General features: G+C 39.8%; 1 protein-coding gene across 1 annotated transcript; it reads left to right on the forward strand.

The window, feature by feature from the left end:
* Window positions 1-1,173: 1,173 nt before the first annotated feature.
* On the forward strand, window positions 1,174-24,730 carry ulk1b (unc-51 like autophagy activating kinase 1). Its single transcript, XM_054612235.1, has 27 exons — window positions 1,174-1,773; window positions 3,180-3,272; window positions 3,769-3,810; window positions 7,329-7,361; window positions 8,318-8,354; window positions 9,805-9,978; window positions 11,305-11,378; window positions 11,615-11,716; window positions 12,509-12,567; window positions 13,139-13,221; window positions 13,459-13,509; window positions 13,976-14,067; window positions 14,249-14,414; window positions 14,632-14,686; window positions 14,897-14,983; window positions 15,362-15,505; window positions 15,591-15,739; window positions 16,324-16,583; window positions 16,726-16,931; window positions 17,181-17,302; window positions 17,533-17,658; window positions 18,240-18,424; window positions 18,867-19,051; window positions 19,740-19,858; window positions 19,984-20,141; window positions 20,819-20,954; window positions 21,290-24,730. The coding sequence occupies exons 1-27, from the start codon at window positions 1,684-1,686 to the stop codon at window positions 21,343-21,345; spliced, it is 3,084 nt and encodes a 1,027-aa protein (XP_054468210.1). The 5' UTR covers window positions 1,174-1,683; the 3' UTR covers window positions 21,346-24,730.
* The last annotated feature ends 204 nt before the right edge of the window (window positions 24,731-24,934 follow it).

Genomic DNA, 24,934 nt, shown 5'->3' on the forward strand with positions numbered 1-24,934 from the left:
ATTAATAGTATTGTATCTACAGTACCAGTCAAAAGTTTGGACACACCTTCTCATTCAACTACTTTGAAGAATCTAAAATATAAAACATATTCTGGTTTGTTGAGCATTTGTTTGTTTACCACATAATTCCATATGTGTTCCTTCATAGTTTGGATGTCTTCAATATTAATCTACAATGTAGAAAAAAATAAATAAAAAATAAATAAAGAACAACCATTGAATGAGAAGGTGTGCCAAACTTTTGACTGGTACTGTATGTCTAAATGTCATTTGCTCAAAAGTCGTAGTGATTTGACTTTTCGTCACTAATTATACTAATAACACCTACAAGTCAAAATGTATGCAGCAGATAAATGTTGAGTACTCCTACTGGACAATTATATTCTTTTAATAATTATATTACTATGTTCTCAGTCCTGATGCTGTGTACATTTGGAGAGCTCTCATACAGTACCAGTCAAAAGTTTGGACACACCTTCTCATTCAACTACTTTGAAGAATCTAAAATATAAAACATATTCTGGTTTGTTGAACATTTGTTTGTTTACCACATAATTCCATATGTGTTCCTTCATAGTTTGGATGTCTTCAATATTAATCTACAATGTAGAAAAAATAAAAACCATTGAATGAGAAGGTGTGTTCAAACTTTTGACTGGTACTGTATAACACTGACAGGAACTATTTTGCTGCATAACATGACTACTTTTACTTTTTTGAATACTTTGACTTCTACGTTAAATACTAAACGTTCTTTATACTGCATATTTCTTTTTGCATTTCTACTTTTAATTAGATGCAGACTGAAGGTTAACAGTATACCCCTTAATTAATAGTATTGTATCTACAGTACCAGTCAAAAGTTTGGACACACCTTCTCATTCAACTACTTTGAAGAATCTAAAATATAAAACATATTCTGGTTTGTTGAACATTTGTTTGTTTACCACATAATTCCATATGTGTTCCTTCATAGTTTGGATGTCTTCAATATTAATCTACAATGTAGAAAAAAATAAAAAAAAAAAAAATAAAGAACAACCATTGAATGAGAAGGTGTGAAGCCAATCATTAGCGAAGCCAAAGCAGATGTCAAAACACTTTCACTTTATGACCGAGGACCCTGGTCGTGACGTCAAACCTACAGCTGTTCTCGCTCTGCGCATGCGCACTGTTGCAGAGGCTAGACGCCGTCTGCTTTGTTGGGACCATCGATACTACGACTTTCGGCGAGTCAACTGGGCAAATTGCAAGATATTAACGGGGATACGGTACTGTCTGCGTATTGGACACTGTCTCCTTGTGTTACGTTCACGGTCGGAGCTCGTTTCTCCGTGTTTTTCGCTGCAGACGACAGGAGTGAGGATCCACTGTATATAAACAAAACGCAGTGAGCTGCTTTTTTTAAGGTGGCACGACAGAGATCTGCAATAACAAGGACCATGGGACTCACTATAGAGCTTTGTTAGGAGTTCAACTCCAAACTGTGTGTGTGCGAACATGAGAGAAGAGGATAGTTTGTTGTCAGGAAGGCAGCTCATGGCAAGTGAAAGAGGCGAACATCACTGCTGCTGCCTCTACTTGACAGAGGAGAAAGGAGCAATTGCTTTCAGAAAGGGTGACCTGAGGCCTCCTGGTCATTTGTGCCTCTCTCAGTAGTATAAAACCAGACTTTGGCACAACATGGAGACTGTGGGGAAATTTGAGTTTAGTCGGAAGGACTTGATAGGACATGGCGCATTTGCTGTCGTCTTCAAAGGCAGACACCGAGAGGTGAGTGTTTTCCTTGTTTACTATTCATTTTAGTTGCAAAAAAAAAAATGATGCTCAAATGAAATGAAAGGTCGTGTGAATGGTTTGGTTGTAATGTCAGCCGTGAATCGCATTTGTATTGGCCATCTGGTGTAGTTGTTGTCATTGTACGTCCTTAAGAGGCCTGGGTGCACGAACAGGATGTTCCATAAAATAACACAGTAAATGGCTAAAATACTTGTTTTTTTTAATGCATGGATTGTTGCTCAGTGAGGGTCTTTATTGTTGGGCAGATGCTGCACGTCCATAATCCTGATACATTTGAATGTAGAGCAGCAGACCTGTTTGGTTTCCATTAGGAAGCTCCATACTGAGTGCATTAATGAAGGAGTTGTTGTACTATGCCCTTCACCTGGAATGAAAGCCTACATATTATGATGGCTTTGCAGTAATTTGCTTGCACACTGCTAATAACATATATATATATTACATTACATTACATTACAGTCATTTAGCAGACGCTTTTATCCAAAGCGACTTACAGTCAGTAGTATATTACATATCATTCACCCATTCACACACTGATGACAGGCTACCATGCAAGGTGCCACCATCAGACTCTAACTAACATTCATGCATCATCCAGTCCACACCGATGGCAAGCCTTCGGGAGCAACTTGGGGTTAAGTGTCTTGCCCAAGGACACATCGACTGCCGAAGCTGGGTATCGAACCACCGACCCTCTGATTGGAGAACTACCTTGCTCTCCACTACACAGCCGTCCCATATATATATATATATATATCCGCCATATATATATATCCCATATATATATATATATAATATATTACATCTGCTAAGACAGATAATACTCCATAATAGATAATAGCATCTTTGTTGCTTTATTAGTAAATGTGCAGATCAGTGTCATGTATAATTGAGGTTAATGGCATCTAAGAACACATCTATTGCAATGTAAACATAATACAATACATTCAGATATACTCCAAGGTCAGAAAATGCACTGACAAGGAAATTGAATTGTTTTGTAGGAAATTAATTATGTAAGAAAAGAGCCACTGACTGCTCTACATAAACGATCTCAGTACACAGACCTTGTGGTTGATTACTGTCTCGGGAGGTGATAAGTAACCAACAACATGAAGGAGGCAGGCATGTAGACCATTAGTATGGCGCGGTAAATATCCAAGTATTATAAATGTGCTAGATTTCATGATTTTGACTGTCGAGAGACACATTTTGGAAATGGAACCTATTTTCTGTATGTACTGAAACATACTGAAACTCGAACTGTAGTGCAAAGACAGTAGATCTTCATACACATACATTTATGCAGTACAACAGGTTCTACACAAGCTGCATTGCATTTGTTTTATCTGCCCTAAAAAAATAATGTTTCCTTCTAGAAACATGACTGGGAGGTGGCGGTTAAGTGCATCAACAAGAAAAACTTGGCCAAATCCCAGACACTGTTAGGGAAAGAGATCAAAATACTCAAGGTAAGTCAGAAGCTCTCAAAAGTATTCTTTCTCAAGAGTTCACTGGTATCCATTTATTCGAATTATAAATGTATTAAAATGAACAAATACAGTATTTATGTGTATAAACAACCATATGTTTGTTTGAGACAAAGTAACACCTAAGCAAAAACAACACTTTCTGTCCTCGCAAGCAGTTGTAAATTTAAATTTAAAGTGTTATAAAGTGTTTATTACATCATTTGGCCAGTGTTGTGGTAATATAACATTTTCCTGTAGTGAACAATTAAGTGTCTAGCGGTGGAAAGGGGCCATATGTCAGAGTGCAATATGATCACTGGTTATTATGGTAACAGGTTCATCTGGTTGAACGTGGTAAAAGTAAATGTTTTCTGCAAACTACATGGGGCCATAAGTGCACTACACAAGTCAAATTGGACAGCTATTTCAAGTTAAACACATGTAAAAAAGAAATCATACACCATTCAAATACTGATTTTCTCTGTCATTTCTGCAGGAGCTGAAACATGAAAACATTGTTGCATTACTCGACTTTCAGGTATGTATAACTGCAATCACGACTGGTATCTGGGCCATGTCAGGATCAGGCTGATAGAACAGTGTCAATGCTTCTGTTTACATACATCATTATCACACCTCTTAACGTCCCAGTTTCTGCATCAGTCTATGCTCACAAAATAGAGCAGATGGGTTTTTGGATGTGTCTGTTCCAGATGACCCACTTCGTACTCACGCAGCTTGAATAGTCTTGTTTTCCCCTACTTGTTAAATGAGGCTTTGCTACATTTGTTTGCTCTCAAAAAAAACCAAAAAAGCTCTTTCTGTTTGATCTTGTCGAGGCATGTTTTCCTCTGCTCTCCCATGTAAAGCAAATCCTTGGAAAGTTTCAGTAAATACTTCTACCTTTATGAGCATGTTAACATTCTGTCTAAAATCAAATTGGTCTCCAGCTGGTCTCCTTGATTTAGGCTTTCTGGGAATTGTAGTGTCTGTTTTTTCTGCTCATTACAAGAGATATGTTGCCACCTTTTCAAGGAAAAAGCCATGGATGTAGGCTAGATGTTCTGTCCCATACAACCTGTGCATGTATACATGTGCAGATAGGGGTATTAACCCCTTAGCTCAGGGTCAAACTAAACGAGCGTTGCATTGTAAGGTGACTGAGAATCCACAGTCGCAGCAATGATCTTGCCTGAGGCCTACAAACCAGTAATAAGCTCACTGTGACAACACCTGCTAGACAGTTTAGACATCCCGACCCACTTCCCCCGGCACAAATACACATCTTAACTCACCATGTGTTTCTATTGTCTTCTTGGTCCATTGCTAACACACTGCCAGCTGGTTTAAAAACATCTCATGTTCCGATTATTCTAACCGTGCCATCTGACAAGACTACATTTTTGCACAATGACGTGTGTTGCAGAACATTTTGTTGGAATGTTGACTTAAATTCTGTTTCATTACTGGGTCTGTCATTAATTGCAGAGCATGATTCTGGTCCACTGTGCTCCTAGTCTCGATGCTTCGATGTTTTTTTTTGTCCCATGTGAAATCTCATACTTAAAATCTGCTTATTTATTCTGGATGAAATTCAAATACTGCAGGCCAAATCACCTGACCCGGACATTGATTCAAGTTGACATTAAATCCCCAAATAGTTTTGTCAGAGGCCTTAGTCATCATACAAAAAAAGGTTACAAAGAAGTCATGACCAGTGATGTGGGCATTCATTTTTGCTGAGCACTGCTAGCTGCTCAAACACCCCCCAGAACAGTCACATTGTTGTGTTGATGGCACATCGGGATTTTACTGCTTTACCCAAGAGCTCTTCATCAGTAGTCATAATAAAAGTATTTGCAACTGCTGATAATGCCTCTGCCCATGCAGAACCCCAAAATATCCCCCTCTCTTATCGTTACACTGACTCGCAGGGACACCTCTTTCTGTGGGTTGAATACAATCCCAGCCGGGGTATAAGATGACAGGTTTGTTGTTGCACAGCAGACAGTATGGATGCTCTGAGCAGGAAGTCAAACCATCTAGCTAACTAATTAGGGCAGTAGGAAATGGAAACCAAACCAAACACTGGACACCAGAGAAATGCATTTACTTTGCTTTCAATTTTGATCAGTTTGTGTTTCCAAAGTGACTTAAAGATTAGTCTGTTAATAAATCATAATGTTCTAGATTATTCTAGAATTACACAGGTTTGAGCAAGAGTGAAAATACCAAAACATTCTCTGGTTCCAGCTTCGCAAATGTAAAGATTTGCTGCTTTTCTCTTATATCAATGTGAATTGTAAAATGCATTAGACATTTTATTGACCAATTCTTTTCAAGGGAGTAATTTCCATATCGAGCGATAATGCAAGTAATCCTTATTGTCAGACCTAATGTAATGTTTTATTTATATACACATTTCCCTCATAGAGAAACAGAGATGGCCTGTGCTGTCTTCTTTGAGGACACTCCACCATGTGAAACATTGAATAGTTGCCACAACAAAAATGGCCTGGTTGTCTCAGTATTTCGTAGCAAGTCCCACAGCCCAGTATGATGGAAATTTGTGAAATAGGGACGAAGTTGAATCTATTGGTCAGTTTTTTTTGTGTGGCTCAGCACGAAAATAATGCCAATGGAGAGTAAATAAGGAGTGTTATTCGTGGTAGAGACACAAATTAAAGGCATCAACGTGCCTAAGCAACAGTCAGAGCAAGTGACTTAATCATTTCCGAAATACACTACTAAGGTCGGGTGGGAGGGAAGGTGGATGGGTCCAACAACCAAGACTGTCAACTAGGAGACCGGTGTTGGACACCTTGTTGTTGTCTTAACCGAAGAGTTGGTTTTGTGGCCTAAGCCTAACCATTCATGGATTTCTTGCCTAAACCTAAGCCCAACCATGATGTTTTTGCTTAACTCACAAAAAGTCACAAAAAAGAAAGTCGTTCTGAGTGACACGGAAAAAAACGTGATTTGTGTCCATGAACACAAAACCAATACATTTTATTTCGTGACTATTTCACAAATTTCCATGAGACTGTGTTGAGTCACAGCACGAGATGAAGATTACCATTCATTGCAACACCAAACCATCTATCTAACTGAAGTTCGGTGCTGCAGTACCAAACCTCAGACAGACAGACAGGCGGTGGAAAACCAGTTGGTTGTCTTTCTGACTGACTGGCTGTCTGTCTGGATGGTTGCCGTCTAGCTTCAATAAAGCCAAAGACAACCAATTTGAAAAGGCCTGACTCAGCTGAACTATAAAAACCAGCCGGGCCTCTGACTGGTAGATTCAACAAGATACTGAGATGAGGTCAGAGTGAAAGCCCGCAGTCATCTGTAGCCATGTGATAAGAGTGTTTTTTTTTTCATGCAGGCAGCACTGTGTTTTATTTTTCCCAACTTGTGCCTCAGACAGTTTTATAGAGGCTGGGAGAAAAGACAGTAGAGGAAAATAGATAACAGATGTTAGAAAAGTTTTTAGAACTCTAAATTCCCCCAAATGTGCAATTTAAAAAAATGCAATCAAGCTTGTTTTATTGTTGTTGTTGTTGTGGGAGCGTGTCAGTTAAATGTTTAGACAGTTGACAGTAGTAAAAGTAGACAGTTAAATGTTTCTCTTCACCCATTGCTTTTAATGCTTTGGATTGCAGAGCCAACCATCTGATACAGTAATTGTTGTTGGCCCAGTATTAATACAGCAGGGCATTGCTTTTAAATGTCCAGTGGTACAGGAGTCTGGGGTGGAACCAGTTTTACTAAATTAGTATGCTTATGTAGACTACTACACAAAGCAATGCTCTGTTATTTGCTCTCTTTTTTCCTATATATTTTGTTTTTCTTTCTCAAGACTCAGCATTTAGCTGTCTTAGCAGGTAGTCTTCAATATTTTTGCAGCCCTTTAGGCAATTGTATATTTCTCCAATCCGGCTTACCGCCTTAGTTTGCTCAAACATAATGACTGTGCAAAAGTGACGCCTGTTCCTTCCTTTTGTCTGTCACTGGCATGTGTTTGTTTACCCCCACTCTTATCTCTTCCCTCTTTAGGAAACTGCCAGCTCAGTGTACCTGGTAATGGAGGTAAGCTCGCTGTGATGTTTGGCTTTGTTTGCCGAGCGCTGTATTGTCTCAGCCTTTGCAGGCAGCGCTGACATGGCCTGGGCTATATATATATAGCTGTCCTCAGGCATCAAGGGGGGCAAATGGCCACTGGTTAACATCCAAATGCTGCTACATTTTTGCTGTGGTTTACTTCCGTTTCCCTTGATCCATACGTAGAATAACGTCTGTGAATCTTTTAACTACTGCTTTACTTTACGGATACTTTGGCCTCTGGACTAATGCTCAAATGTAATCGGCAATGTTCAACATGACAAGTGCTTCATACATATTTATCATTCTTGCAAGGCATGTCATGGTCCCTCATGCTAGCTCTCTGGACACCATAATTGGCCATTTCAGTATTCTAAAGTGCATGTATAATGCTATTTGTGTTGAATTGTTGTTTGTTACCTGTTATGTTACCTGTTAGTTGTTCTGTTGGTGCGTGTTGTACAGATACATACCATTTGCTGTTAACACATTTGCCAGCCTAACAGAAGAGCTTGATCAGACACAACTTCAACAAATGGCCGACATTGCTCGCCAGATGATCTATATCATCATCACCATATTCATTGTTCATGCCTATCTCTGTGTCTTGGAAACAGGAAATGACTGAAGCAGCCTTTCAGAGCCACATTTCATACCCAGCCTTGTCCTTTCCTGGATTCATTCATATTGATGAGAGCATGGTTATAAATTTGTAAACACATCACTCTCCAGCAAGTCATTGCTCTGATCTCTTTTGCTTTCTAGTCTCTTCAGAGACAGGTTGATATCAGAGACTCATTCACCATGGTTACACATCAGCCTCTGTTTTACCTGTGTGTCCTAATGTTATTCCTTTTCATCTCTCCTTCTGTCTACCCCCACCTTCTCTCTCTCTCTGTCTCTCTCTCTCTCTCCCCCTCCCTGTATCTCTAATCTAATCCCAGTACTGCAACGGGGGTGACCTTGCTGACTACTTACACTGTAAGTGCAACAAATCATCTCCTTAAAAACTCAAGATGCTTCTCGGTAGTAAACAGAAAAACTATTGAACTGATGTTGAAATGTCATCTTTGTTGCTCGAACGGGTGAGTCCTTGCTCCATAGAAAACAGTCCCTGAAAGCCTCTCTTTATTTCTAAAAGCCAAGATCATAAATCATAACGCTAACAATTTCCAGCAGTAGAATAATCTTACATTTCTAGTTTGAAAACGCTAAAGCAACCAATACAGGCATTCAAGCAAATATTCTTTGAATCCCAGAATGATGATCTTTGGACAGGAACTGCTAGTTAAGACTATGAGTAGTAGAAGAGGAAGAATTTTTTTTCATTATTATTTCAGCTCTGTTAGATCTACCAAGAAGATTGAAAGAGTGCAAAAACAAAAAGGGAACATCTTAACAGTAAAATACACACTCCCAAGGCTGCCATTCAGGCCACAACTCTGTTTTTTTAAGGTTTCCTGTTTGACCGCAGGAAGCTGCCTTCTTATCTGAGGCCCTGAAGACTGAGACAGATTTGGTGCTTCAATAACAGCTTCAGGACCTTTTGGAGGCCATAAGGCTTAAAATAAACTTTAACATGCAGTGTAATAAAACCACATAGAAGGGTCCCTCCTGTATTCTTCTGTGTCCACACATATATCACATACATACAGTACACCACCTCTTGTAAGAATGCTTTTGATTTATTACTATGCCAACAAACTGGTCATCAAAATAAAGTCTATAATTATGTCCAGGTTTGCAGCATTTCATAAATTGCAGGGCTCTTAACAGCCAGTGCACTCAACTGGGGTGGGCCTTTATCTGTCAGCGTGGGCAGTATGGGAAATAAGACATCTTGCAGTTTGCAGACTAATTATAGCTCTGGCTGCTAACTTTGTCTGCCAGGTACCCAGAGTCTAAATAGAGGACCTTTTCCAGTAATGGTCTTTCCCTGTCTGGTTCAAAAAAAGTGGTTTGGATCCACTACCCACTGTGGGCAATGAACAAAACTTTTTTTCCTGGCCCAAGTCAAGCCTGAGTCTGGCTTTAAAGGAAGGGAGGTGGATCCAGAGAGAAATTCAAGACAAGGGAGGGACTCTCACATGGAACCATACTGTACCACCGTGAGATGAGGGAGATGATTGGAGGGAAGGAAGGGACGGAGATCAGGAGGTGGCAGTGGGGTGATGTAAGAGAACAGAGAGGAAAAAAATCATCTTACAGACATTTTTAGAGGTTAAATGAGATTCATTTTTCGGACATGATCCGACTCCAACATTTGAAAAACTAGTATGATTTGCAAACGTTTTAAAATCTTGGTAAGAGGGTTATTCAGTCCAAATCTGTCTGCTATACCCCCACCATGTTTCCTACATCAGTAATTGATGAATAAACCATGTTCTATACCAAACTTAACTTGTACTGAATAAACCTGGTTTCTCTGCAGCCAAAGGCACGCTGAGTGAAGACACTATCCGGGTTTTCCTGCAGCAGATTGCAGGGGCCATGAGGGTCCTACAGGGCAAAGGCATAATCCACAGGGACCTCAAGCCCCAGAACATTCTGCTCTCCTACCCACCAGGACGCAAGTCGCACTCCAACAACACCTGCATCAAGATCGGTATGTTTGATGGTGTGAGAGTTTGCAAGCATGTCCACATGGCGTGACGGCATGTGCATGTATTTTGCACCAAATTTGGGTTGATTTGTTTACTTCTTGAGATTTTTAAATATTAAAGAGATTTTAAAATGTGGCAGAACTTGGCCCAGTAGTATCTATTAATAATAAAGTCAAACAAGTTTATAGAGATAGTCAGAAATAAAACGATATTTCAGACATAAAACCAAATCTTGTGGGTTTGGATTAGGATTTTATAGTAAAACACTAGGATCCTCTACAGGAGCAAAGAAAACATACTGAGTTTTCATAATACAGCACACCCCTTCACTGTAATCAAGCTTTTTTTCAAGCAGTTGCAACAGGACCTAATAATGATTTCCCCAAGGTAATTGATTCCACTAAGATAATAAGTCTAAACTGGTATAGGAAATTGATTAGATCATATACAGTATATCATTTCACATTTTCCCTCAACGTTGTTGAAAAAATACCAAGAAAGAGAAAACCCTCTTCACAGATACATGAAGTATGTGTCTCGTCGGTTTCGAGTTTGGCTCATTTGACCATAAACAATGAAGTTGGTTGAACAACAAGTAATCACCGTTACGGAAAGTGTCATGACCAAGTACTGAGAGCGAGTTTGTGTTGTTCAGCTGTTTGGAAACTCTGCTAATCCTTAAGCCTATTAATTCTTGTTCCTCTGGAGAGAATTGATTGCCTTGTGGGAGTGAAGTCTGAGGCTCCCAGTCTCTGCAGAACGCTATTATCCTCACCACTCTGGGAAAACTGTCACACTCACACTAACAGACTGTTCACACTCATTGTACCTGCAAAGGTGCAGGTACTGACACACCAACACATCCACGGTGGCAAAGGGATTACTGAAACATGTTGACTTGTTAAATAGGCGGTTTGCTCAAGGAAGTTAGGCATCATCTGTTGAGTTGATTTTTTTAAATCTAATAATATAAGTAATATAATGAAATACACAGAGATTCTTTAGACTATTTTAATATAGATGCGCATTGCTGTTAAGAAAACAATGCTTGTGTGTGCTTCTTGATTGGCAAGTGTTTTATTAAACCATAATTCCCTGGGGCAAGAACTCTGCCTCTCAACCATTATTAGTATTATGATTTATAGTTTTATTGGGTTTAAAAATAGATACAGTTCAGTTTGGAACCTGTAGGAGACAAACATTACATTTTTAGAGCAGTATGGATTTTTCTTTCTGCAACCATTTGCAGTTTTACTTCTGGGGGTTCTTTTCTATTTTTCTGATTTCATCAGTTTGAGTCTCAGCATTTACACATTTTCTCTCCACAGCGGACTTTGGCTTTGCCAGGTACCTTCAGAGCAACATGATGGCGGCAACACTCTGTGGGTCCCCTATGTACATGGTAAGCGTTCTTTGTTCACTCAAACTTCATGATGGCTTTTGCTTATGATGCTTCTCTTATCATTGTTCATGTGAAAAAACAGTGCTAGGAACAAGTTCTTTAATTTTACTGGGTTTGCTAAACACAGTCACTAACACATAGTACAGCATGGGTAATACTAACTTAATCATCTCATTAATTGTTCATCAAAGAGTTACATTGAAGTGTCACAATCTCACTATTTTTTTCTTCACAAGGCTCCTGAAGTCATTATGTCCCAAAACTATGATGCCAAGGCTGACTTGTGGAGTATAGGAACCATAGTGTTTCAGTGCCTGATTGGGAAGGCTCCTTTTCAGGTAAATACGCTATTACAATGCATGTTTTTTTTTTGCAATATGACCTGCTTCCTTCACACCTACAACGTCATTTAGGGAGGAGCCAGCATCAAAACTCAGTTGACCAAAGACATCAATAAACAATTTACTGTTATCACTGGCTTTTAAGACAGTCATAAGCATATGTGTATAGAAAAGTGAAAAGATAATCTGATTTTTTTAATGGCCTTTACAAAATGTCTGTTTTGCCCAGTTAAGAGTAGGTGAATAATAATCACATTAGTTTGTTTGTCATTTTGCACAAGACAATGAAATTGGAGCAGATATTTTATTGTGATAAAAAAGATGGAAAACACATGCATTAATTGAAACTAGCTAGAAAATAAAGTGCATTAACACGACACTATACTGAATGATCCTTTAAAATGTGTTTTTGTTTTAGAAACATCAGTTCAGTCTGTTTATTGAAAGTATCCAAACAGGCTGTCTCTTCTCTCCAGATCATGTGAAAGACAAGGAAAAAACCAGTAATTTGTGCCGTGAAAGATGAAACGCATAACTTCTTTCAAAATGACCTTATCTAAACTGGCCTAGCAGCATTTCTGAAACCACCAGAGTAGCTTCAACTCTTTGCTTAATTGACAGGCATATCAAAACATGTGTTACACGAGTGATTGAACCCCAAGCCAGGCACTGTTAATGACATTCCCCAATCTGTGCAATGGCAGCATACTGTGCCATTAATGTGTATGACTGTGTGTGTACAGATATACATACATTTCAACTCTCTCTCTGACCTTTTGTCATTTTTAGGCTAGCAGTCCCCAGGACCTCCGGCTGTTCTATGAAAAAAACAAGACTCTCAGCCCCAAGTAAGGAGTCACAATGATATGAGAGCATATTTATCTTGAATGTGACCAACTGATGTTATGGTAAAAGGCAAAACCTAATAAAGTTAATTGTTTTGTTCTGCTTTATTTTTATGGATTTTACTTATTAGAAATTAGAAACTTTGCTGTGATACATCTTCAGAACAAATCAACCAATACACATTGAAGAATTGACCTTATCTCTTCAGAGACACTATTATACCAATAAAATGTCTTATTATTATCTTTGACAATGTGTCTGTGTTGCAACAGTGCTATTAAAAAAGCAACGGCAATGCCAGCTGGGTCGTTTTAATAGTTAAACGGCAGTTAATTCACAACAGTGTTAGAGATGACAAGCCCCCAACAAATCCCCAACATCAGAACCTAACCAATGTCTGTAAGGCTTTACATTTCAGTTTCTCACAGCTGCCTAATGAAACCACACTAAGGTTATCATTAATTTAATCATCTCAAGGGAATAGAGGCATATCATTTATTTAATGACAGTATGAACATAAAAAGTAAACTAAATGCAGCTAAAAATGTTCCTGTATCTTTACTATATTTGCAGCATCCCGAGAGAGACTTCTAGCCATTTGAGGCACCTGCTGTTGGGTCTGCTGCAGCGCAACCACAAGGACCGCATGGACTTCGGTCAGTGAACATTAAGTACAGTCCAATGCATGAAACAGTTGACTATATGGTGTTGATGCAGATCTAAACTGCTAACTTACTAATATAGGATGTTTATAAATGCGTATCTAGTGCCATTACCCAGTAGTATAATATGTGTATGTCTGTATCTATAAACTGTATGCAGAATACTGTCCTGATATGTTGCTCCGCTTCCCTTCCTCCTACTAATTCTGTTTCTTCTTGTGTTGTTGGTAGATGAGTTTTTTTGTCATCCTTTCCTGGAGGCTAGCTCATCCCTGAAAAAGAGTAAGTAAGAATAAACAATATACTTCTTAATATAGCGAGGTTGGATAATTGTAAGTAATACATAAGTGCAGGACTATAGCTGTATTGTATATGATGTATATATATTAAGAAAAATGTCTTACATCTACAATGTCTCGCACCATGATTGTAATAAACATGACACATTTTCTGATGGCAGTAAGAGCAAAAATGTGCATCTCTTTGAAAATATAATGTTACCCTCAAAATAATGCAAGATTGAAATAATGACGAGATAAAACATTTCATCCAAATGATTCTTCGATTCCGTTATAGGACCAGATCGAGAAGTAGAGACAGACACATTGTGATGCAAACATGACAACAAGTATTACTTTTTGTCAGCACAACATTGTAGACTTTCTTGTAAACAGACAACTCTGTGTGTCTCAAACCGCCTTGTGCATATCCTTAAGTTGTCTAACAATAGTATTGCATTTTGTCGCAGCAACTCCTACTGTGTCCATGACCTGCTTTCCAAGCTCTGCATCAGCCAGCTCTTGTAGCAGCTCTTCCACCTCTCACCTGGCCTCTCCACCGGTTTGTGTATACTATTCCGGCATAATTTCCTCTGTTTCTCTGTCTGTACCTAAGTAATGAGGCTGTTTTTATGTGCAGTCACAGAAACCGACAAAGTCAACATACGGTTTTCCCTTTCATTATTTAGTTTGTGCTTTCTTTCTTAGTTTACTTACTACTTCCTCTATCACTGTCTCTGCAGCAGTCTCTTGCTGAGGTTCAGCATTTGCGTGCCAAAGCTCTGGCCTCCCCTACCCAGGAGGCTGCTGGTTTTCTTCTCAAGGACTCCTCTGGGGGGGGTGGCAGCAGCAAGAACTCCTCCTCCTGTGACACGGATGACTTTGTCATGGTGCCTGTTCAGTTCACCAGTAAGACAACATTTCTTTCTACCTTAATATCAAATTCCGCTGTGCATAGTCTTAAGCCTTGGCTCCAGCTCTGTAGGTTAACTGAAGTCATATTTTATTTTTAATTTATTTTCATAGAGAAGCTTTTATGTGGCATTAAAATGATTTCATTAGCTGGAGATTTACTCTATCATCATTTATTCATTCTCTTTTCTTAATATTTTTCCTGGTTTTCCAGCGGGTGAGCTGACATGTGAGAGTAAAGTGCTGCCGGACAGCCTGATGAACAGCGGGTAAGACGCAAGGATTGGGTATTCATATATTGCCATTAACTGTTTTACACCAATTTAATGTAGTTGTGTTCCAGTGTTAAATAACACTGCTGGTATATGGGATAATTGACTATCCGTAATTCAATATACAGTAAAAGTGAGAACATGTTGTATTTCTTTTCAAAATGGCATCTCACTGTGTCTCCTGCTCCCCTTCTCCTCTTTAATCAGCTCTCTTCTGGCTTCTGCTGGTCTGTGTAGCCAAGTCAAAAGCCCACCACACTCACCTTCCTGCAGTGGGTCTCCAACTCCCGTCAGGTAACGGCTCAAAGCTATATGTTTGGTTGTAGTGATACATTTGGTGCTGTGTAGCTCAGAGGGCAAGACACTAAATGCTATAAAAAAAATGGCTAGTGGCAGAAAGTAGCTGGTACAGTAGATTAAATTCCTTAATATCTTCTAAATAGATACATTTCTTGAATAAACCTTAGTTCACACATGCATGTAATGTTTGTTTTTACATTAGAGACACTGTACAGAGTAGGCAGCATTAACAGAATGTCTCTATTGCAAAATATGTGGAGTACTCATTCATGTTGAAAGTGTTATACTTGGCTGTGTCCACATACACACTAACCCTCTCATCTCTGAACTGTTTGTCTTGGCACTCTCTGCTCTTCTCACTGTTGTTGGCAGGCCCAGTGAGTCCTCGGGAAGTAACTATGGTGGTAGCTATGGAAACCATGGTCAGTCATCGCCTATCCCAGTCCCTACCCAGGTCCAGAATTACCATCGCATGGAGCAGAATCTCCATTGTACCAAACTGGATGGCTCACCACGGTCTGTAACACTGTTTGTTTATGTAAATGTGTAATTACATTTCTTTAATCAACTGCAGTGACTCATGTACTTTGTATATTTTTAGGCTGTCGACACCTGTGCATCGTTGCAGCAGTGGAAGCTCGTTGGGCTTTGCTCGGACCGGGCCTTCACCGCCCTATGGGCAGGGGGCGGTCACCACCAATCGTAGGCCTTCCCTGGGAGGCGGCAGACAGTTCCAGCTCTCCCCTCAAGGTATCTCAAAAGCGACTCTTCACCTTGTAAACCACTTTCACAAATGCACATCACAGCTTTCTCTATACTACTCTCTATGCAATTTAACCAAAGAAGGTTTTTATATATAAACAGTATTTATAAACTAAATGGTAAATTGATATATTAGAAAATAATCAAACTGAACAAATAATTATAAAGTAATTAGGGGCCGCCCTAGAAAGGCAATTGGCTTTTTGTAGGTGATTTTTTTCAAGTGCAGACAAAGAGGGAAATACTTTTGTGGTTAGCATTTGCCAATGTTTCTCTGAGTCAACACGTTCATTACTTTTGAAAGCCATTGGTTGAGACACTCGCCAACCTCCTATGTGCACAAACACTCTCCTCCTCACCACCAGTCGCTACTCGTCTGTGCCTCGTGTTGGCACAGTCTCTTAGCTGTCTGGACATCCAGCATGGCAGCGTGGGAGTTTAGACAGGACTTGTCCATCTCTGAAGTCTCTTGGTGGATTTCTTGTCTTGTTGTCTTGTCTGACATTTAATTACGCGATGCCACCTGCTGTCTAAAAGCAGACGCACTCTGACATCTGTCCTCTGTCCTACAGCTCCTCTTCACATTGAATCCCGGCCGACTTCTCAGCAACACCCACAGGCGACCGGACTGGGCGCACGGCTCCACAGTGCCCCCTGTTTGTCGGAGTGTGTCAGTGGTGGTGTCAAGCAAAAGATCAGGAAGCAGCACTCAGACCCGGTGGTGGCCCCCTCGGCAGGCCTGAAGACCCTCCGCCCTCTACACTCTTCCCCCAGACTCAGTGAGCTGATGCAGCGCAGCCCCCTTCCCACAATCCTTGGCTCCCCTTCCAGGGTGAGTCAGCACTGTCTGTGTGTGTGCGTGTGTGTGTGCGCGCTTAATTCTCTGGAGATAAACAGAACAACAAAAAAACTACCAAGCAGTATCAGCAAACCTTTTGGTACCTCTCTCCTAACCCTCTTGTCTCTCTCCTCAGACCATCCCTCCGTTTGAATTCCCCAGGCCTCCTAGCTCTCCAAACCTCATGACCTTCCTGACACAACAGGGTTTGGTCATCGGCTCCCCTTGCAGCAGGACTGCTCCAGCAGAGCCCAGAGATGCAGGACATCAAGCGCTAACACAAGTTTTCCAGCCTGCCCACTGCATCCACAGACTGAATGATGATACAAAGGGCTTTGGCAGGTTAGATTGTTGTTTTTGCTGTTGTCTTTTCTATGTGGTATGTTTATCACGATGATGCCGTGTATCCAGGAGGAATTGATTACCTACAGATACAGGACAAATTAGTTTTTTTGGGATAGAAGGAAATGGGCAGCTATTAAAAATAACTAAAATATATATATTAAACAAGGATGGGAGCCTAATTAATATCTCTTTATTTCCTTCCATGCTCTCTGCTCTGTGTCTCTGTTTCCTGTCTCTTTGGAGCAGGTCTCAGAGTGCAGGTCGTCTGTCTGACATGCTGCTGATGGCTGCATTCGGACCAGGTGGACCTGCAGGTGACCGAGGCAGCACAGAGAACTTGACCTCTGATAAAGCCATAGACATAAAAGGTTGGAACTCTTGTCGATTTACATTAACAAACATATGTTGGATTTCTTTTAATTTACGTGGCTCATTACAACAATGTATCATTAATGTAGCGCAATTCATTCTGTAATTTACAGGGAGAGCTTCGTTGAAGTACTGTTTAGTAGTTCTTGGTGTATATTGGAAAATATAAAAATGGTCAACCATATCCAGCCCAACCTTCACTCGTCACCTTTTTTTTTTTGCCCTCTAGCGCCCCCCACTGGTGGGGGAGGTCTTGCACCTGGCTCAATCAGCCCAGCTCATGTGGTTTTCACTGTGGGCTCTCCTCCCAGTGGCAGCACCCCACCTCATACGTCCAGACAGAGGAAATACTCAGGTAGCTCATGCACATTCCAACACAAATAAATAAGTTAAATGTTGTCCACATCCCCTCTGCAGCTTGCAGGAATCAAATTCCACTGACGCAGCAGCATTAGTAATATACCCTGCACGTCATACAGCATAGAGCACTAGGAAGCTATTACTTTCGTTTCCCATGATGTGAAAACTTAATTAAATGTCATGAAGGCAAGCATAAAAGGTTGATTTTCTTTTATTTTTCATTAAACCCAACTGTGGAGAGATGTAGCCACATTTAGGGAGTCATAAACCAAATTACATTTTATCCAAACACACAATTTTCCAAATGGTAATTAGAGTTTAGGGCATTTAAGAGAAGAGAAAAAATGAATGTAGCTGCTGGCAGATGTTGATCATTGACTGGAACGAATCTCTACTCGATACAGTGGTCATCAAGTGTGAATGCCGAAAGCAACAAGCAGCATAGTTGGTTGAAATGTACTCAACACAACTTTGTTTCAATGTATTCATCAATTGTTGGCATTTAATGCAAAAAATATGATATGTATATACTAAATACATTTAACTATTTATTTACTTTTTTTCTGACTCCCGCAGGCTCGCTCTCTTCAATCAGCCCTGCAGGTTCCTTCACAAGCCGCTACCCACAAACAGGCACCTATCTGGATGGCTTCGAGGCTCCTTCCAGTCCTCGCTACAGTTTCACTGATCCTATCACAGCCAACATGGGCGGTCCTGTAACCTTTTTGGCTCCTGAGCTGCCCGAGGAGACGCTGATGGAGGTGAGAAGCAGGTCTTATACACAGCTTAAGGAAGCAATGAGAACGGGGTCATCCCTTAGATCCTGTGTAGTCTGTGTATTTATGCAGCAATGTCTTCTTTGTTGTGTACATCAATCAAGGCTTCATTCTCACAAAACCTTGAATTGAATAATCCCTCTTGACAGTGTTGACTGTAAGAAAAATATCACAAGAGAGCATAGTGTAGTTGAAGGGTGTTTAGCTCAAGTCATTGTGGTAAATTAGCCTAATGTGGAATCTGAGAATGGAATAATGAAATGCATGGATAGACCTGCCTCCTGTTAATGCTTGCGTTCATTTCACCAATGCAGACTGAATGGGAAGTTACAGTCTGGTGTCCTCTGTTTCTAAGTGATATCACTAAACAATTTCCTCTTCCCTGTTCCTCTATCTTTCTTTCTTCCTGTCTCTGTCGGGAGTGCAGCAGGAGCATACAGACACTGTGCAAAGCCTGCGTTTCACGTTGGATTTCGCCCGCTGTCTGATGGAGGTAGCTGGAGCCCGTGGCGTCATGGTGTTGGGGGAGCAGGAAGACCTTTCTCATCCCTCCCTGTTTCAGCAGCAGAGCGTGGTAGCAGATCAGATAAGCTCACTGAGCCGAGAGTGGAGGTAAGGCCGTATCAATCAACTACCGCTGTGAGTCCTTGTGGACGGCTATAATACTGTTGATCCAATTTGGATAGAAAATGATTCCAACGTGGATCTCCTGCCTGTGCTCTATGTTAGGGGAGACACTAATAAATATCCTTGGGGACAAACAGTTTGGGGTTTTTTTATGTGGCAAAAAGGTTTGTCAAGTCAGACTTTCATGTTGAAGCTAGCAGATTTGTGGGACCTGCTCATGAGTATTTTACTTTTATATTTTAAAAAAAATAAGAAAAATGCAAGATTTGTAAGCTTGAATGCATTTTTGCACCAGAACAAACAAAGATATGCTGACATAAATATGATAAAGTCAGGGGTAAGAAGAGGAGATTTAATGCCTTCTAACATTTAGAAAAAACACACTTCAGATGAGTTTGATAATGGGGAGCGTGTTATTTGATGACAAAGATTGGTTAGAGATATTATCTGCACCAAAGCCAGTGTTTGCATTCATGTCTTCTCATTTTCTGTAACTTTTTTGATGCATAATTGCCCCTACACCTGCTATACAATTTGAACATACAGATATTTCATTTACTTTCACAATTGAACACCAACATTGTAATGTTTGTAGTCTCATTTGACAATTTATAGTTGAGTTTTAATGATTTTTGTGCATATGTGTGTTTGTGTGGGGTTTTTTTCTCCTCAGTCATGCAGAACAGCTGGTTCTCTTCCTCAAGACTACAGAACTCTTGTCCTCTGCCTTACACACAGCCATGGAGCGAGTTAAACAGGGCAAACTCTACCCATCCTCGACAGTCAAACAAAGTATGAGCCATTTTTTGTTTTTTAATGAAGATGGTCTTGTTAAGGCGTCTAATACGTATATATGAAACAGAATGCACAATGAGTGTCTGTGCAGCATATTAAAATACATTTCTATCCATATACAGTAGTGAGGAGGCTGAATGAGCTGTACAAGTCCAGTGTGGCATCCTGTCGCTCACTCAGCACCCGTTTGGAGCACTTCTTTTCCAGGAAGCACCGTTTAATGGACCAAATCACCTCCATCACAGCTGAGCGGCTGCTGTTCAGCCACACTGTGCAGATGGTAAGCCAGGGGGAAAATTAGACAGTTGGGATGCAGAGGAGGAGATGAGGGTGTTTGACCAGCAGGCCACACCGTAATCATGTGGGGGCATCCAGCAAACACTTGCTCTCAAATTGTTGCTTTTTGGCCCCAGGAGTATTGTAAGGCCACTAAAGTAAATGTGAGCTAATTAGGGTGTTTATATATGTAAGAGCCATATTAGACTTCATAAGATGTGTTCAGTTATATAGTAACGAAAAATGTTGAAATGCTCCTTTAGTTACGCTACTGACGACGTCATAGCCAATAGTCCTCAGTTGAGGTTAATCAGTCTGCGGAGCAAGACAGTTTTTTGAACGTAGTGCCAAGTTGAGCACAGAATGAATCTTGTAACTTTGTTTTTTGTCGAGTAAACTTTTAAAATGGAGTTACTGCCTCTGAAGAATCATTTCGCGTCAAGCTCATTGCAAATACGCAGACTGTTACAGTAGTGGTAATGTGGATCACCAGACAGAGAGAAGAATGCCGCTACAATATAAATGGCTTAAAGGTAATGTCTGTATTTGTATATTTGCTCAGGAAAGAGTACCACACAAAGCAAGGGAGAAAAATAGGTGGGAAATGATGTTGGCGTTTTAATCAAGACTAATATAAAACATTCTGTATATATTGACCTGAGTCTCCTGGTGTCGTCTCAGGTTCAGACTGCCGCACTGGACGAGATGTTCCACCAGGGGGAAGCATCCGTCATGCGGTACCATAAAGCTCTCCTGCTGATGGAGGGCCTGTCTCTGCTGCTCACTGAACAGGAAGACATCCTCAGTGTGAGCAAATGTAAGTATGTCGGTCAGCTCATCTCACCAAGAGAAGGGATTTCTCCACTCAGCACCATCGTTCGTTGTGCAATGTTCCTGCAGCTAAAAAAATGTTGTGATTATATTTTTGGAACAATTTGCTTAGATTAGATTTCCCATTAATTAAATATGTTCCATCTACACAGTGATGTTAAAATTCATATTTTGGCTTTGGCAGGTAGCCAGTTCATCAAAGAGCTAATGCAGATAGACAAAAAAAATAAAACATAGCAGTTGGAAGAAAGCCATGCAAACACAGCATGGATATGTCTTGTTATGCTTGTTAACACTGTCTTTTCCTCTTTGTGCATGCAGGTAAGGAGTGCATTGAACGGCGCCTCACAGCTTTGCAGTCAGGACTCTGCGTTTGACAGTCCTACACCGCTTCTTGAGTGTGGCTATGATGTCAGTCAATTTGCACCCTGCACATTATCAACAAACCAAATCTACACCCACAACTCATGGTCTTCACTTAGAAATGCTTTCGTTTTCACAAGAAAACCACAAGGCTTGCAGTTTTAACTTAACCTTCAGGGCTTGTGCTCTCTAAATAGCTTACCATTCAGCTCAAATTCTGGACAGTGGCAGTGACTTCCTCAGCACTAAACTTTGTGCTAGTGCTGAACACGAAGCACTTGTGCTGCGAAAGAATGTCTGCGCTTGGGGCTATGTGAGAAGGACTTTGCTCCTGGATATGAAAAGGGTATATTTTGCCAAGAAGAAGATTTCACTCACTATGCGTAACACCTGCAGGAGTAATTATTGCCAAGTAATCACATACCCAAATACAATACTTAACTAAACATGAACAGATAGCGTAAGATGGACAAATATTCGTGCTACGATAATTTGCGAAATGTTATCTCTTAGCAAGATCAGTTGCTGGAGGGAAAGCGCTGTATCTGTTGTACACTTACATACAGTAAGGACATGTGCTGATGAATGGTTGGTATGTCCAAGTATCGCTCTCATCAAATTAATGTTTGTCTTAACCCCAATGTTTGCTTTCCTGTGTTTCTTTATTTCTGGTATTTACATAATTGTTTCTTGCTTGCTGAAGGAAACTTTAAATAGCAACGCTACAGCTTGTTTGGAAGCGCATACAAGCACTATTACAAAACTGTTGCCAAATTTAAATGTAGTTTTGTTTTTGTGTTATGTTTTATTTGAGCTAACTGTAGGTAACAAGGCTGGTTTTGAAAAAAAGATCCATGTTTTTGACACTTTACTGATTCTATACTTGCTGGATGTTAAAGACCATGTTCAATCATGAATCATGATGTAAGAGGGATTTGTGTTTTAAATGGTGACTGGTATTAATGCAACAGACACAAAAAGGGGTCCAAAAAACACTCACTACCCCACTGCTGAATGCAAAAAAAAGCTTTTATTTCAACAGACCCTGATACTGGTCTGTTATCACCCCTGGTTGCAATCATGTTAAATATACTGCAATAGCCTGGGATGTATTCTTAAGTTATACAAAGGCTTAGGTGCTGCAGATGCAGGTAATGCCTTCCCATGATTCCATATTGTGTCCGATCATATGTTATCAATCAATCATTTTGGAGTTCAGCAAGTTAAATCAAATTTGAATGTAGGGCTGACAGAAGAGGAACAGCGTTAATATCAGCCCAATGTTACTAAAATTGAGGGTATATCCCGGGATTAACGTCTGAATGTTTTTGCACTGTTGAAGTACTGTATGGGATGATCTTGAGTGAACATGTTAAACGTGTCCAGTTTTTTTAGATACCTAGATATTTTTGCTTATTTAGAGATTTCTATTCCATGATTTTATTGCAGTTTTAGTTGTAATATAGTTGCTGTCAAAAGGCAATGTGTGTTAGATGTGAGAATGCTGACAAAGAGATGGTATAAGCTATGAAACCTTAGAAAGATTTATTTAAGAAGAAAAGGAAAATAAAAATTGCTTTACACTGAAAAATGATTTGCATTGACTATGTTGTGTTCAGTTCCAGAGTAGTTAATAGGCTGCGATTATGTTTGTTTTGAAAAGTGACTGGTTGATTTGCAGTGCTAGTGAAAAATTTGTTTTTTACCTGAAATATTTGTGAATTGTTGAGCTTAGCCATATATTTCAACAGGATACCTTTACTCCCCTAAATTGTGGGCCAATGGGAAGGGTCAACTTCTACTTTGGTTGCTGTCAAAGAGAAGCTTGTGTGCATGCATGCATGCATGTATGTGTGAAGTGGTGTTGTTTGATGTATTAATGGACAGTAGGGTTTGTTCTGTACAGAACTAATGACATTGCTCTGCAACAAGATGTGAAGGATTGGATTTTGACTCCAGTTGGTTGTGTGGATGTAGTTCAACAATATCCCCTGAAAATCAAAGGTTCCTATGGTGTAACCGACTTTCTTTTCCCTGAGGTGTATTTTCCTCTGCCTTTTTTTTAAGTTAATTAACATGGAGACAAAGTGCGTATTTTGGAATATGGTGTTGATTGATGTATGGTCGAGCTGAAGATAGTTTAAGATGAGATTTTTTTTAAGCCAGTATAGTAGCACTGTCAGCAGAACAGAATGGAGGAAATAATATGATATAAATATACATCATTTATATTTGCTTTTTTTGGCTTTGGTCAGATATGTTTTCATACACTTTCTTAGGTATAACTCTACAGAGAGCATAAAGCGTGTGTGTAATGTTTGTCAGAGTGTTCATTCCTAATATCAGCTCATCCACAGCATCTCTGTCTCTTACACATGCTGTTCTGTTCAGTCAGTATGTAGTGGCGATGTCTCAAAAGATACACATAGCAGAAAGTGATGACATCCTACTTTTATAAAACTGATGCATGTGTCACTTCTTATTGTTCCCTACAATCATTGCTGTTGGCCATCCTAATGATAAGTATCGGTGGACAGAGTGAAAAGATAATTTGTACAGCTGTTGAAATAATATATAACAGCAGGGTGGTGTATTAAGTGCAAAGTTAGAGCCCTTTGAAAAGCATGTGTCCACTCTGCTGAAGTGGAACCCGCTTCTGGGCTACTGTTCAAAGTATAACATGAAGATAAAATGTAAATGTAATGTTTAAACTCCCATACTATATCTGTCATTGATTTAGATTATTCTTTTGTATGTTTTGTCAAGACCATACCTGAATGTTTTCATTTTGTGATTTTTACTTTACTCATTCTGTATTACCTGTAAATATTGTAAATTAAGTTATTGTTGTAGTGTATATGACACTGCAGGAATTGAGAGAATGGCACCATACCACCTATACATTTCCAAAGAATAAGCCTTCTGCTGATCTTCCATATAGTCTGTTACTGTCGCAAAAGCATTTTAATGTTGTCATATCAATGAAAGACATTTTCTCAGTGTCCCTGTGTGTGATGTAACATTTTCTGTTCGAGAGTTGCAACATGAATAAAGTGAAAGGAAAGGTAATTTGTCTTAAGAGGAAGTGAGATTCCTTAACTTATATTTAACAACCACAATAAACAGTTTTCCTCATTAGCCCCCATAGCTATGGAATAATTTACAAGGGAGGCTGGCAAGGCAGGTTAGCAGCCACTGTCCTGCTGCTGACCTAGTTAGCCTAGTTAACCTGCTGCTAAGACCAATTAAACTTGGGGACTTAACATTAAGTCTATTTAAAGCAACATACCACTGTTTTGGCATAGTTTAGACAATTCATTACAAGTCACAAATACTGCTGGTAATTTCTTAAAACACAAGAAACCTATGTTTTGTTTCCTCCCGCTACATGACACCTTTGGTTTCAACTAACTTGAATTTCCTGTTGCATTGTCAATGAACACTAGATTTACTGTATACCAAGACATTATACATTTCACACTAATAAAAGTGGATATTTTTGAATTATTTTGTGGGGATGTGAAACTGCACTCTAATTCATACCAAACCCTACTGCCCCTATCAACCTCCACCAATCGAACGGCTATGTTTAAATACGTCACC

The sequence above is a fragment of the Anoplopoma fimbria genome, chromosome 14 (assembly GCF_027596085.1).
Source record: "Anoplopoma fimbria isolate UVic2021 breed Golden Eagle Sablefish chromosome 14, Afim_UVic_2022, whole genome shotgun sequence".
Lineage (NCBI taxonomy): Eukaryota > Metazoa > Chordata > Actinopteri > Perciformes > Anoplopomatidae > Anoplopoma > Anoplopoma fimbria.